Here is a 14,611-nt window from a genome sequence, read left to right as displayed (position 1 = left end):
AATCAATTTGTGTCCTTTGAACTAATGCCACCTGGTAATTACTATGAGCAGGATAGGTGTGGGGAGGAAGTGAACCAGCAAAGTGCTAAAGGAAATCAGTGCTGTAATAAAAATATACTGAGGGTACACGCCTAGAGTGCATGGTAAATAAGAGGGACTCACCTGTGCAAATTGAGTTTCACACCATATTGAGGTATTCTAAATTTTCTTTCTTCATTTTGTTAGATTTTAACCTGCCGTTCTCAGCTGATATCATCCTGACCAAAGAAAAGAGCTCTAGTTCTCAAAGATCTACTCAGGAAAAAGTATATTTAGAAGGAAGTGCCCCAGCTGGTCAGGTTTCTGCAAAAGTAAACGTTTTTCAAAAAAGCAGAAGACAGCGTAAAACTACCCAGCGCTATTCTGTAAGAGACGCGAGAAAGACCCAGCTCTCCACCTCCGACTCGGAAGCCAATTCAGATGACAAGAGTGTGGCAGTGGGTAAGCACAGGAGGTCCCACCTGCTGCAGCGTTTGGTAACCCAGTCTCCTAAAGAAGGCCTCCTCACTGCTGAGCTTGACCGCTCATCAGCCAAAGAAGAGCAGGTTCCTCCTGCTGCCATGGCTCTGGACGATTCCAGGGAGACCATTCCAAGACAGGAGTCAAACACTGATGTTTTAAGTGAGCCGGCTGCCTTGTCTATTATCAGGCACATGAGCAATTCTCCATTTGACCTGTGTCATGTTTTGTTATCTTTATTAGAGAAAGTTTGTAAGTTTGACATTACCTTGAATCATAGTTCTGCCCTAGCAGCCAGTGTAGTGCCGACACTGACCGAGTTCCTAGCAGGTTTTGGGGACTGCCGTGATCTCAGCGACGGTTTGGAGAGTCAGATGGTTTCTGCGGGTTGGACCGAAGAACCCGTGGCTTTGATTCAACGGATGCTTTTTCGCACGGTGTTGCATCTCATGTCGGTAGATATTAGTACCGCAGAGATAATGCCAGAAAGTCTCAGAAAAAATTTAACCGAATTGCTTAGAGCAGCTTTAAAAATTAGAACCTGCCTAGAAAAGCAGCCTGACCCTTTTGCACCGAGACAAAAGAAGACACTACAGGAGGTTCAGGAGGACTTTGTGTTTCCCAGGTACCGCCACAGAGCCCTTCTTCTGCCCGAGCTTCTGGAAGGAGTTCTCCAGATTCTGATCTGTAGTCTTCAAAGTGCAGCCTCAAACCCTTTCTTCTTCAGTCAGGCCATGGATCTGGTTCAAGAGTTCATTCAGCATCACGGATTTAATTTATTTGAAACAGCAGTTCTTCAGATGGAATGGCTGGTTTTAAGAGAGGGAGTCCCTCCCGAGGCCTCAGAACATCTGAAAGCCCTAATAAATAGCGTGATGAAAATTATGAGCACTGTCAAAAAAGTGAAATCAGAGCAGCTTCACCAGTCGATGTGTACAAGGAGAAGGCACAGGCGTTGTGAATATTCCCACTTTATGCATCACCACAGAGATCTCTCAGGTCTTCTGGTGTCGGCTTTTAAAAACCAGGTTTCCAAAAACCCATTCGAAGAGACGGCAGACGGCGACGTTTATTACCCGGAACGGTGCTGCTGCATCGCCGTGTGCGCGCACCGGTGCCTGCGCGTCCTGCAGCAGGCCTCCCTGAGCAGCACGTGCGTCCACATCCTGTCAGGGGTTCAGAGCATCGGCATCTGCTGTTGCATGGACCCCAAGTCCGTGATCATTCCTTTGCTCCACGCTTTTAAGTTGCCAGCGCTGAAAAACTTTCAGCAGCATATACTGAATATTCTTAACAAACTAATTTTGGATCAGTTAGGAGGAGCCGAGATACCACAAAAAATCAAGAAGGCAGCTTGCAATATTTGTACCGTGGACGTTGATCAGCTCGCCAAGTTAGAAGAGACCCTGCAGGGAGACTCCAGCGCTGCCGAACCTTCGTCAGGTTTATCCAGTCCTTCTTACAGGTGTCAGGGGATCCTGCCCAGCAGCGGCGCTGAAGACTTGCTGTGGAAATGGGATGCCTTAGCGGCCTATCAGAACTTTGTTTTTGAGGAAGACAGGTTACAGAGTGTACAGATTGCAAATCACATCTGCAGTTTAATCCAGAAAGGCAATGTAGTTGTTCAGTGGAAACTGTATAACTACATCTTTAATCCTGTGCTCCAAAGGGGAGTCAGACTAGCACATCACTGTCAACAGCTCGGCATTGCTTCAGCGCAGACTCATGTGTGCAGCCGTCATCATCAGTGTCTGCCCCAGGAAGTGCTTCAGATTTATTTAAAAACCCTACCTACCCTACTTAAATCAAGGTTTGTGTGCGTGTGTCTATAAATATTTTTTTCATATTGCATGCTTTTGAATGTCTTTACCCTTTATTCTATCCTAGGACTTCATTTTAGTTTAACACCAAAAAAAAGTTCCCGTCCCATGTCAGATTCTTTTTACCATTTATTTATCTGTTAATTTGTTTCTTTTTACTAGATGGTAATAGAGAAGAGGATAACGCCATTGATTTTAATTTCTCTGGGGAAAAATAACATTTTAAATATATTTCTGAGAAAATAATAGACACAACACAGATATCTAACAGCAGGGGCAAGATTAGTTATTTTATATTTACTTGATGAAATATTGTTAGCTATTAAAAAGTGTTTACAAAGATGTTGGGACACGGGGAAATGTTTATAATATTTTATTAATAAGATATACAAAATTAAAATATCCACTTATTTACAATTATGTAAAATATGCACATATATAAAATGATAATTATTTATCATGGCAGTGAAATTAAAGAGATTATTATTTTTTAAGTACCATATTTACATTTATTACCTAAGCAATATATGTAGAAAAAGTGGAAAATCAGGTAAGCAAAAGAAGAAAATTAAAATTACTTAGAATCCCACCAATGAGTTTTCCAGATTTTGTGATTGTCAACTCTGGTACTTAAAAAATAATTTTATAAATAAAGTTGCTTCTGATAGATAGTCTGGCCTTTCAAAGTAATGCAAATACCATTTAAAAAAACTTAAAATATAACCTACCTGTGATCATTATCTTTACAATCATTTTTAAAAAGTTCCTGTCATTGTGACAGTGTTTACATAGACCTGACTTTGATTTGAAAGTTTAATAACTCCTTGGCATATTTTTGGACAACCTGGGTCTTTGCTGAGCTAATTTATATTAAAGTTATTACTCAGATTCCAGTGATCCAGACCCACGAGTCTCACCTGAGACAGAGCTGAGAAACTTCAGATCTGTGGTTTGGTTCTTTCCCTTTATGAGGTACAGATTGAAAATAAAGAAAAGTCCTGAGTGAACCATCAGGCAGGCAGACAGATGGACACACAAATGCCTGCCTGCTTTCAGAGTGTCCATCTCAAGTTTGGTGGTGGCTGTGGCTTTGAGAATTTCTATAGAGAAAGTTGCCATTTGGAGGAAAGTATTCTTCCCTGATCTGCTTCTTTTAACTTGAGAAGCATGTAATGTGTTGTTTTCAAATGCTGCTGGAGTCGTGTCTGCAGTGTCTGAAGCGGGACGTGAAACTGATTAGGAAGCAACTTGAGACCCTGGTCCTGTCTGACCAGGGACTGCAGCCAGGTGACTGCTGAGCTAGAACAGGCAGTGTTTACTGTCTGTGGTGACGGCATATTGAAGCAGTATGTGTTCCTATTTATAAATGATTTTGCTATATGTAACATTTCTTGTATTTTTTTCCTCTCATAGGGTAATAAGAGATTTGTTTTTAAACTGTAATGGAGTAAATCAAATAATTGAATTAAATTACTTAGATGGTATTCGAAATCACTCGCTAAAAGCATTTGAAACTCTGATAATCAGCCTAGGGGAACAGCAGCAAGGCTCTTCGACTCCAGCTGTTGATGGGATGGACACTGAACAGGAGTCGTCATCTTTCAGTGTAGCTGCTTTGCGTGACCAGCACGCTTATTCAGATTCTCAGAGTCTTAGCAAATTTTATGCCCGCCTCAAGGACACTTATCCCAAGAAACAGAAGTCTGTCACCCAGGATGTCCATATCAGCACGATCAACCTGTTCCTCTGCGTGGCGTTCTTGTGTGTGAGCAAAGAAGCCGAGTGTGAGAGAGAGTCAGCCAATGAGTCGGAAGACACTTCCGGCTACGACAGCACGGCCAGCGAGCCTCTGCAGTGCGTCCTGCCGTGCTTGTCTGTCCAGAGCCTCGTCCTGCCTTCGCCTGAACAGATGCACCGCGCGGCAGACATCTGGGCCATGTGTCGATGGATCTACATGCTGAGTCCCATTTTCCAGAAACAGTTTTACAGGCTTGGTGGTTTCCGAGTATGCCATACATTGATATTTATGATAATCCAGAAACTATTCACAAGTTCTGCAGAGGAGCAAGGGAAAAAGGAAGGAGCTATAAATGTGGGTGAAAACCAAGATTCAAGCAGAACTTCTCAATCTGAGGTCCCCGGGAAGGAAGATTCATTATGTTTAACTGTAAAAGGTGACCCGGCACCGTCAGAACTGGGCGGCCTGAAAACAAGTGCTGGTGGTTTAGGTGAGTTGGAGTCACAGCACCTGTCCTCCGTAAACGTGGGGCAGATTTCAGCTGCCCAGGCTGCTCCCGAGGAAGCAAAGGTATTTACGCCTGGAGGAAGTGGGACCTCACTTCACAGCATTCGACTTTTGGAGGCTCTTCTGGCCATTTGTCTCCACGGCACCAGAGCTAGTCAGCAGAAGATGGAGCTGGAGCCAGCTCATCAGGTAATAACTTGCCTTCGTCCCACTTTGGGGTAATATCTGTCTTTTAAAGTTCTCACGTAGTGCTGACGTCACTTTGATTTTCCAAAGATTCTAAGTTTTGAGAAGCGCCTGGACGCTTAGCCCGCTGCCAGGTTCTGTGGAGGACGTGGAGGAGGACATGACCCGGTTCTTGTCCTCAGGAAGCTTGCAGTTTGGCACACAAAACCCATGTGAGACAGGTCTACCAACCCTGAAAGGCATTAGATACACATTAAAAGTCAGATGAGGGGACGTCGTGTTTCAAGGCTGTAACGTCGTCTTACAGGAGGTGTGATTCTGTCCAGTGCCCTGCCAGGCTTGAGGTCCGCCACCCGCTGCAGACATTCGCCGCACAGGACTCACAGCTGCACACTGTCTCCCAGCAGTGCCCGTGGCTGGCGGGGGAAGGGGGCTGGAGCCAGTGACTGCCGGGTGTGGCTCCAGGGGTGGGGATGCGCCCTGAGGTGCAGGGCAGGCTCCCCATGGAGTTAGGCTGTGCCTAGACATTGATTCTGAAGCTGCATCTTTGCCTGGATTCTTTCCCTGACAGATTCCATTTCCCTCATGCCTTCACAAATTTCTCCCAGAGCACAACTCAGCAAAAAAGGAATCTTCAGTTTCAGGCCCTGCTTCTCAGAAATCTTTGAATACGGCGGATCGTTTATTTCCTTATGAACCCACCCCTAACTCTGTGCCAGCCAGCAGGCTCTCCCGACTGCAGTCCCAGCCCCCACGTCGCCTCCTGTCTAAGATGTCTTGATGCGTCCACGTTGCTCACAATTAAAGTAGACCCCTCTTAGTGCAGCATGCAGAGCCCTTCACCGCTTGCTTCCACCTCCATGTTTAGCCTCATTTCCTGTCACGCTGCAGTCAGCCCTACCCAGCCAACAGCTTCTCAAGATGCTGTCCTTTGTCTTTACTTCTGTACGTGTGTACATGTTCCGCTGCCTGGCGCATCCCTCCCTCGGCCTCTGTGCCTGCCCCCCTCCGACCTGGTCTTCAGTGTCCGCCTCCTCCAGTCCCTCCTCTGGACACTTTGACAGGCCTCTCAGGCACCCTCTCTCTTTTCTGTTCTGGGAGAACTTGGTTTACGGTTCCAGTATGCTCCTCGTCATATCTTGTCTGGGTGTCTCGGTGTCTCTGTGTCTCACGTTGGACTCAGAAACCCTTAAGGGAGAAGTCAGCTTCCTACCCATCCTTATGGCCTCGGCCCTGAATAGAGGGACACAGGCAAGTGTCAAGGGTTCCCATCAGGGAGGAAGGGAAGGAGTAAAGAAGGAAGAGAAAAGGGTTAGAATGTAGGCTTCTTAGAGTCTAAAGGAACCTCTAATAATAAGGAATTTGTAAAATCTAGAGATGGTTAATCAAAATACTGAAGTTTCAACAAATCTTTTTTTTGCATAATATAATCAGTTTATGATACGTTGAAATTCAAAACCAAATAAGATGAGTAAAGCATTTGACAGGTTAAAATGTTATTATTAATTGTAACAGCATGTTTGTGTAAAAGCTATTTATAGTCATTTTCATTTCATATCAACTGCAAATAAATGGACTAGCTTTCTACTTGTTAAGTAAGTATTTATCATTTATTTTGTCACTGTTTAACTTTTTTCTAAAAGCATGTTATTCGTATTCTTAGTCTCTTTTATTTTACCTTAGAACTTGTCAGTGGAAAATATATTGCTTGAAATGAAGGACCGTCTTTCCCAGTCCAAGGTGGTTGAAACAGAATTAGCAAAGCCTTTATTTGATGCCCTGCTTCGAGTTGCTCTGGGGGATCATGCAGCAGATTTTGAACCCAGTGATGCCATGACTGACAAGGTACGAATGACACATGGTGGTATTGTTTGGGTGTGACTCGCAGAGGCAGAAGTGTATGGGGTAGGAATAAGACACCAATGGATGTGGTAAAAACACATGGGCCAGAATTTGGTCCGGTGAGTTGGACGGGTCCTGTCTCCGTCCTCTGGGATGAGCAGTGTTTACTGAGTGCCTGTCTCACACAAACAGGAGAGCAGTCTGACATGCTTCTCCTTATCTCACCTGTAAATTTACCAGGAATTACTTCTAGTAAGATGGAAATTATTGTTTGATAAGTCTTACGCACAACTGATAGCTTACTAAGTGCTAATTCAGGGATGTGATGACTCCCGATGTCGTATCTGACCGCCTGCTGGTGCGGGTAATATTTCCAAAGCTCCCTACTCACTTTCATTCTAAATCATTCAACATGAAAATGACTAGTTCTTGCATAGAAAAATAGCTATCGTGGTTTTTCAGCTCGTGTTAACATTTTTTCTTTTTTCTTTTTTTTTTTTAAGACTTAGAACAGTGAATTTTTTTCATTAGAGTGTAGTCAGTTTGTAATGTGTCAGTTTCTGGTGTACAGCAGTATGTTTCAGTCATCTATATGAATATTTATATTCCTTTTCATAGTAGGTTACTATAGGACGGCACACTTGAGTCACATCAGTCACAAGGAGGAGGGCTCTGAGAGTGGGGCCCAGGACGTTTTTTTCTAAAAGAACTATTTTAATTTTTTTCCTGAAACTGTGACATGTACTTCATTAATTTTCTCCTCCTTACGTGTTTCTTTTACATTTAGTTAATTGTCACCTGTCCTTTATGTAACTCCTCTTTTAATTCCTTGTCTAGACATGCATATGACATTTTATAATCTTCTGCCATAATATTTTTTATTACTGCTTGTCATAACTTAAAAACTTACTGAGATAACTACAATGCCTTCATCATGGTATTGACTCAGGAGGTTACCTGAAAAACGTTAGAACACTTACCTAAAATGTTAAAATACCTACCATACCTATTTTTAAAAAGTTACTCTTCCTTTTATTAATGTTGCAGTGACTGAGTGCTCTGGGTTTCTTCAAGTGCATTTTCTAAAGTGGAGGTATTAGCAGTGTTTTTGTAAGAAAAGGAAACTTTCCTGCCATGGGATATTGCACAGGGAGTTAATGCTGGAATTTCTGAGATATTTGTACAGACAATTGCAATCAGAAATCTGAAAACTAATCTCCTCGAAAATTTTTCGCGTCTTCTCCGGTTATCTAGTTTATGAAACATACTATTTATTAAAATCCTATGAAAAAAGTCTTTTTCTATGAACAAACATGTAAAAATAAGATATATTTACTAAGTTATAAGAAGTATAATTAAGAAGTAATTAAGTTGTAAGAAGACTAGTTCTATCTAATTGTGGGTTTTAGTCATTTCCTATTATATTACTGGAATGAAATTTCTAGACTTATTTTTCAGTAAAACTGAAATGATCTATAGCTTAATCTGTTAGGACACCTATTTTTTGAGGTGTTAAGTTGTCTGAGAGATTCTGGAAAATTACACTGTGTGAATTTCATCATGTGCAATGGTTAATATCAATTCCTAAGATTTTTTTTCTTAATGGAAATACTGAAGCTGTCCTTAAAATGACTTTTGAGTAATAAGTACTTTATTAATAAAAGTGAACAAACATTACAACTTTTGCCTTTCAATTACACTGATCTTACAGAGTCATCAATCTGAAGAAGAATTGTCATCCCAGCCTGGTGATTTTTCAGAAGAAGCCGAGGATTCTCAGTGTTGTAGTCTTAAATTGTTGGTGGAAGAAGAAGGTTATGAAGCAGACAGTGAGAGCAACCCTGAGGACAGTGAAACCCGAGATGATGGTAAAGTATCACTGAAGTTCTTGAGATTGGATTTGCAAATCGGCTTATTAATTAGCAAGTTAGGCTCTTGTATTGCCTTACATTAAAAAATGCATTGCATCATCGTTTGCTTTGATCTTGACAACACATTCTGGCATCCTTGGAGGCAATTTAAAACAAAAATGTATTTTGTTATCACCAAGGTTGACTGAGTGCCTAAGAATACAGGGTAGAGGAAGTCCCTGCTTTCATAGATACTCTAGAGGAAAAGACAGTAAGTATCAGAAATAAGCATATGAAGAAACAAAGCAAGGTGATCTGATAGCACCCGGGGGGGTCAGAGAAGGCCCCTCTGAGGATATGTTTACACTGAGGCCTAAATAAGAAAGGTCTGTCCAGACAAACACTGACGGGGGCGCATTGCAGGCAGTCTGCTACAGAGAATAAATACTACAAGGAAGGCAGACGTCTTGTGGCATCCGGGGAGGCTGCAGCACAGATTTCCTTTTCGTTCACACAGCCCAGCTTGTCCTTAGGATGAAACTACAGTTGCTATGACCCTTTGTTTCCGGGCATAATCTGGGTAGAATGGAACGTGTGGACTGATCAGAGCCAGGAGGGTCTGGGAAGGCCCCACCTGCTTCTGTGCTGGCCTGTGACCGTGCAGCGCCCTTCACCGTCCTCAGGCCTGCCTGCTCTCTCCCACTGAGTGAGTGGGAGTAATCACCGACGTCCTACTTACAGGGCTTGGTGGACCCATAGCAAGTGTTTTTTGTTTGTTCTTTGGGGTTTTTTGTTTTTTTTTTTTTTACCATAAAGAGAGTGAAAAGAACAAAGAAACAGCCACAAACTGAAAGTCACACGCATATATTCATATCAGTCACTTGATTTATTAAACAAACTATTTTTTCCAGTTTTATTGAGAAATAATTGACCTACATCACTTGTAAGTTTAAGATGTACAGCATGATGGTTAGATTTACATATATTGTCAAATGTTTGCCACAGTAGGTTAACATCCCTCATCTCATACAGATAACAATTTAAAAGAAAAAGAGAAAACCTCTCCTGGTAATGAGAACTCTCAGAATCTCCTCTCGTAACTTTCCTGTGTGTTGAGCGGCAGTGGCGGCTGTAGTCACTGTGCGCATTACATCCCTAGTGCTCGTGTATCTTATAACTGGAAGTGTGTGCCTTTCGACCACCTTCCTCCAGTTCACCTTCCCCCCCACCTCCTGAGCAGGTGCTTTTGAAAAAATACTGGTTTAATGCTATTGGTTTTATCATAGTACAGACATGATTTTATAATGGCAGTTTTCCTCCTTTTTATAAGCTTGCTTACTAGATCTGAATTTTAATGAATCTATAAATTTCTTTATAAATTTGTTACCTATGTGAACATTTTGTTCTAGAGTATAGCAGTTTCTTTAAAGGGTGTAACAGTTAAATTTTCCAAAATGTAATTTTCAGGTAGACAGTGTCTGTTTCTCCCTTATGAAGAAGGCAAAGTATAAAATTCATCCAACCAATAGCCAAACCTACTATTTTCACAGAGGTATGGGCAGGCAAATGAACTACCCTGTGATTTAGGTATTTTGGGGTCAGAAAGTTTGGGATAGTATTTTTTTTTCCATTTTTGTCAAAGGAGTGTGTTAAATCTGTATTACATGTCCATTAAATATTTGTTGATAATATTTGTGGCTCTATTGAAGATCAAAGGTGCTTTTAGGGCTTCTCATTTATTGAGTACTCAAATATCGTAAGACTTGATTCTTGATAATACTTATTGTAATCAAAAGCCAGGTAGTAGGAAAAGGTTTTATGAGACCTTCTTATAAATAGCACTTTTGCCACTAGATCTTCTAAATGATGAGTGAGATTTGACATATTTATTCACCGTTTAGGAAATAAAAATAAGTTTTTTCTTTTCCCCTTTTAGGGGTAGACTTAAAGCCTGAAGCAGAAAGTTTCAGTGCATCAAGCAGTCCTAATGACTTACTTGAAAACCTCACTCAAGGGGAAATAATTTATCCCGAGATTTGTATGCTGGAATTAAATTTGCTCTCTGCTGGTAAAGCCAAACTTGATGTGCTTGCCCACGTGTTTGAGAGTTTTTTGAAAATCATCAGGCAGAAAGAAAAGAACGTTTTCCTACTCATGCAGCAGGTAAAAGATGTACTTAGTTAAATGTGACCAGTATTCATCACGCTCATACCCCAAGTACTCATTTCCTTTTATATATAACCCAACTTGTCTGAAAATTACTATGTCTTTTATAGTACCTTAAGGTATGTTTTTACCTGTAAGTGGAAATTCTAAAGTCTTCTATTTCTGTAGTTCTCCGAAGTAGCATAAAAATTAATGTTGTAATTGGCTAACTAATAAGAATTCTAGTATGGTTCTGAGAATGGGTAACATTTTTTAAATTGCATTTAATTTTAACTTATGGTCATTATTTTTAAAAAATCAGAAAACAAAACAGTATGAAAAATAAAATGAAAATTATGTGTAATGCTACGTCTAGCATTCTTTCCGCTTATTTTTAAATATATATGTATGTATACATGGCCGGCTGTCGAGTAACTTACTGTGGCATTGCAGTTGCTTCATGCTTTCATGAGGTCAGAAATGTAATTTCTAATGTTTTGTTTTTGAATCTTCAGGGAACTGTGAAAACTCTTTTAGGAGGGTTCTTGAGTATTTTAACACAGGCTGATCCTGATTTTCAAGGTGCGTTGAAACTGTTAGTTTTAAACAATAGCTTTGAAACTATTTATTGTTGTGTGAAATGAAGAGTAGACAATAATGACTCCCATTGGCACCGTGCTCTGCGGTTTCATGGTAGCTTTATGTGCATTCTCTCTTGTTTCTCAGAACCACCGGTGCAATATAAGAGTATAAGTATCAAGTTCATGGGAGGAAAATCTAGATTCCAAGGGATTGAATGAGTTGTTCAGGGCTGTGCACATAGAGGTGGCATCGCAGGGACTGGAACGCAGTCTGAGCACTGTTGCTGCTTTATCAGATATTGACTGCACACCTACCCTCTGCTCTGTCCTTTCACAGACTTTTGAGAAATTCATGATGAATGTGTAATATGATTATATGACACACCCCAGTGTAGAAACCTAGATTTTAGTTGGAGAAACCTATCTTTTAAGTTGGGAATTAAGGCTAACATCACAAAAGGCTAGCTTGGGCTTGTCGGACGTCTCCTTATGACTAAGTTCAGGTTATCATTGGGGCAGGCACAGCTCGGACGTGGGGTCTGCCTTCTTCAGTGCACCTTGTCTCGAAGTTGTGATGCCTGCGTCTTATTGCTGGTGACCTCGACTTTGATCACTTGGCTAACGTGGCATCTTGCCAGGTGTCTCCATTGTAAAGTTATATTTTCTCTTTCTAGTTAGTAAGTGAGATAACTTGAGACTACGTTAATACCCTTTTTTCGTCCTACTTTAACCCACTGATTTTAGCGTTCATCAGTGATTCTTGACATCAGTGGTCACTGCTGTGGTGTTCGCCAAATAGTGATTTTCTCTTCCCATCATTCTGCCTTCATTGATTAATTGGGATTTTAGTATAAGGAAAGCTTTCCTTTCTCTCCCACTTATTTACTTAGCGTATGGGCATATTTTTATTCACTGTGCTAGGCACTTAGTAGACCTTTGTGATCTGAAGACTTAGTTCCAGCTCAGCTTTGAGAAATTCTATTCCATTGTCTTTTAATAAGAGCTTTATTGAGATATATACTTGAGATATATTTGCTATATAATTGAGGTGTAATTCATGTACTATACAGTTTGCCCATTTGAAGTATACAGTTCGGTGTTTTTTAGCGGATTCGGAGTTGTCCATTTTAGAACATTTTCGTCACCCCAAAAGAAACCCCATACCCTGTAGCAGCCACTCCCTATTTCCTGTTAACTTCCCCCCACACACACTCCCCAGCCCCTGGCAGTCACTCATCTAGTCCCCTGTCTTACAGATTTACCCGTCCTGGGTATTGCATAGACGTGGAATGGGGGGGTTTTGTGACATGTTCCTTTCACTTAGCATAGTATTTTCATCCATGTTGTAGCATGTATCAATATTTCAGGGTTTTAAAAATCATTTGTTTCATTTTATTTTTGGTTTAGTGTGGATTGCTTTTTAATTTGTTTATTAATAGACTTTATTTTTTAGAACAGCTTTAGCTTTACAGAGAGATTGAGCAGATAGTACAGAGAGTTCCCTGATTAATATTATTATAATACATTTGCTGCAATTAATAAACTTATATGGATACATTATTATTAACTGAAGTCCATAGTTTATTCACGTTGCCTTAGTGTTTACCTGATATCCTTTTTCTATTTAAGCAGATCTTATCCAGGACACACATTGTGTTCAGTTGTCATGTCTCCTCAGATTTCTCTTGACTGTGACAACGTCTTAGACTTTCCTTGTTTGATGACCTTCAGAGTCTTGGGGAGGACTGATCATACTGCAGAACACCCCTCTTTGGGAATCTGTCTGATGTTTTTCTCATTATGGTGTCTCGCTGTGGTTTTGGTTTTCATTTCCGTAACGATTAGTGATGTTGAGCATCTTTTCATGTACTTATCCGCCATTTGTGTATCTACTTTGGAGAAATGTCTATTCAGATCCTTTATCCTTTTTAAAGTCAAAGTGTTTCTTTTGTTGTTGTTGAGTTTTAGGAGTTCTTTATGTATTTGGGGTATTAATCCCTCATCAAGTTATGATTTGCAAATATTCTTTCCCATTCTGTGGGTTGCCATTTTACTCTGTTAGATAGAGTCCTTTGATACACAAAAGTTTTAAATTTTGATGAAGTTTGTGTATTGCTTAATTTTGTTGCCTGTACCTTTAGTGTTATATCCACGAAATCACTACCAAATCCAATGTCATGAAGCTTTTCTCCTGAGTTTTCTTCTAAGAGTTTTTACAATTTTAGGTCTTTGATTCATCTTGAGTTCATTTTTTATATGGTGTTAAGTAAGGATCCGCTTCATTGTTTTGCATGTGGATTTCCAATTTTCCCAGCATCATTTGTTGAAAAAATAATCTTTTCCCCCTTTTTCTTTGTCACCTTTGTCAAAAAGTCATGATTACACTGCAGTACGGCTTTTGGGAGTAAGGTCTATATAGAAGTAAAGTGCCATTTTCATCATGTCATATCAGGGGCACATACTTCCAGCACGACTGATGACTGTTACTGTGGACCTTGGTCGCCTGAATTGAGGACTGTTTGTTAGATTTCCTCCCTATAAAGTTACTCTTCTCCCTCCCTCCCTTTCTTTCTCTCTCTCTCTCTCTTTCTTTCTTTCTTTCTTTTCTTTTCTTTTCTTTCTTTTCTTTCTTTCTTTCTCCGTTCTTTCTTTCACTGAATAGTATTCCATTGTGTTTTATTTATCTGTCAGTTGAAGGACATTTAGACATTTTGGTTTCATTGTTTTTCTCTTATGAATGATGCTACTGTGAACACTCATGTACAAGTTTTTATTTGGATATATTTTCATTTCTTTGGGGTCATATGGTTACTTTAACCATTTGAGAAAGTGCCGGACTGGTTCCGGAGTGACTGCACCGTTTCACACCCCCGCAGCAGGACATGAAGGCTCTGCTCTCGTCACATCCTTGCCGATACTTACTTGTCTTGTTGATTGCATCCATCCTTGTGGGTGTGAAGTGATATCTCTTTGTGACTTTGGCTTGTTTTCCTGATGGCTAATGATATTAAGCATATTTTCATGTGCCAGTTGGCCATTTGTGTATCTTCATTGGATTTCTTTGGAGGAATTTCTATCCAGTCCTTCACTCATTTTAAAATTGGATGATTTGTGATTTTCATTATTGAGTTGTAAGAGTTTTTAATATATTCTAGATAAAAGCCCCTTGTCAAATACGTGGTTTGCAAATCCCTTCTCCCGTTGTTTGTCGTGTCTTCTCACTTTCTTGGTGGTGCGCTTTGAGTTACGAATGTTTTGTTTTGTTGAAGTCCAGCTTACCTGCTTTTGCTTTTGTTGCCGTGCTTTTGGTATCACATCTAGGAAGGTCCAGCCTCTGTTCACAGATTTATTATTCTTAAGAATAATTTTCTCCTCTTCATGTTCTCTGCTCCCTTTTTCTTACATCTAATTATAATCCTGGGCCTTCTTGAACTGACATTGTGT

At 40.5% G+C, this 14,611-nt stretch overlaps 1 protein-coding gene across 1 annotated transcript in view; it reads left to right on the top strand.

Moving 5' to 3' along the window:
- LYST (lysosomal trafficking regulator) overlaps positions 1–14,611 on the top strand; it is a 144,935-nt gene that overhangs the window by 28,562 nt on the left and 101,762 nt on the right. Inside the window, exons 5-10 of the mRNA XM_032490549.1 lie at positions 226–2,308; positions 3,732–4,752; positions 6,433–6,594; positions 8,303–8,459; positions 10,378–10,604; positions 11,102–11,168. Coding sequence (XP_032346440.1) covers positions 226–2,308; positions 3,732–4,752; positions 6,433–6,594; positions 8,303–8,459; positions 10,378–10,604; positions 11,102–11,168 — 3,717 coding nt within the window. The remainder of the gene's footprint in view (positions 1–225; positions 2,309–3,731; positions 4,753–6,432; positions 6,595–8,302; positions 8,460–10,377; positions 10,605–11,101; positions 11,169–14,611) is intronic.

The sequence above is a fragment of the Camelus ferus genome, chromosome 11, assembly GCF_009834535.1.
Source record: "Camelus ferus isolate YT-003-E chromosome 11, BCGSAC_Cfer_1.0, whole genome shotgun sequence".
Classification (NCBI taxonomy): Eukaryota; Metazoa; Chordata; class Mammalia; order Artiodactyla; family Camelidae; genus Camelus; species Camelus ferus.
This window is presented reverse-complemented; position numbering and strand designations above follow the sequence as displayed.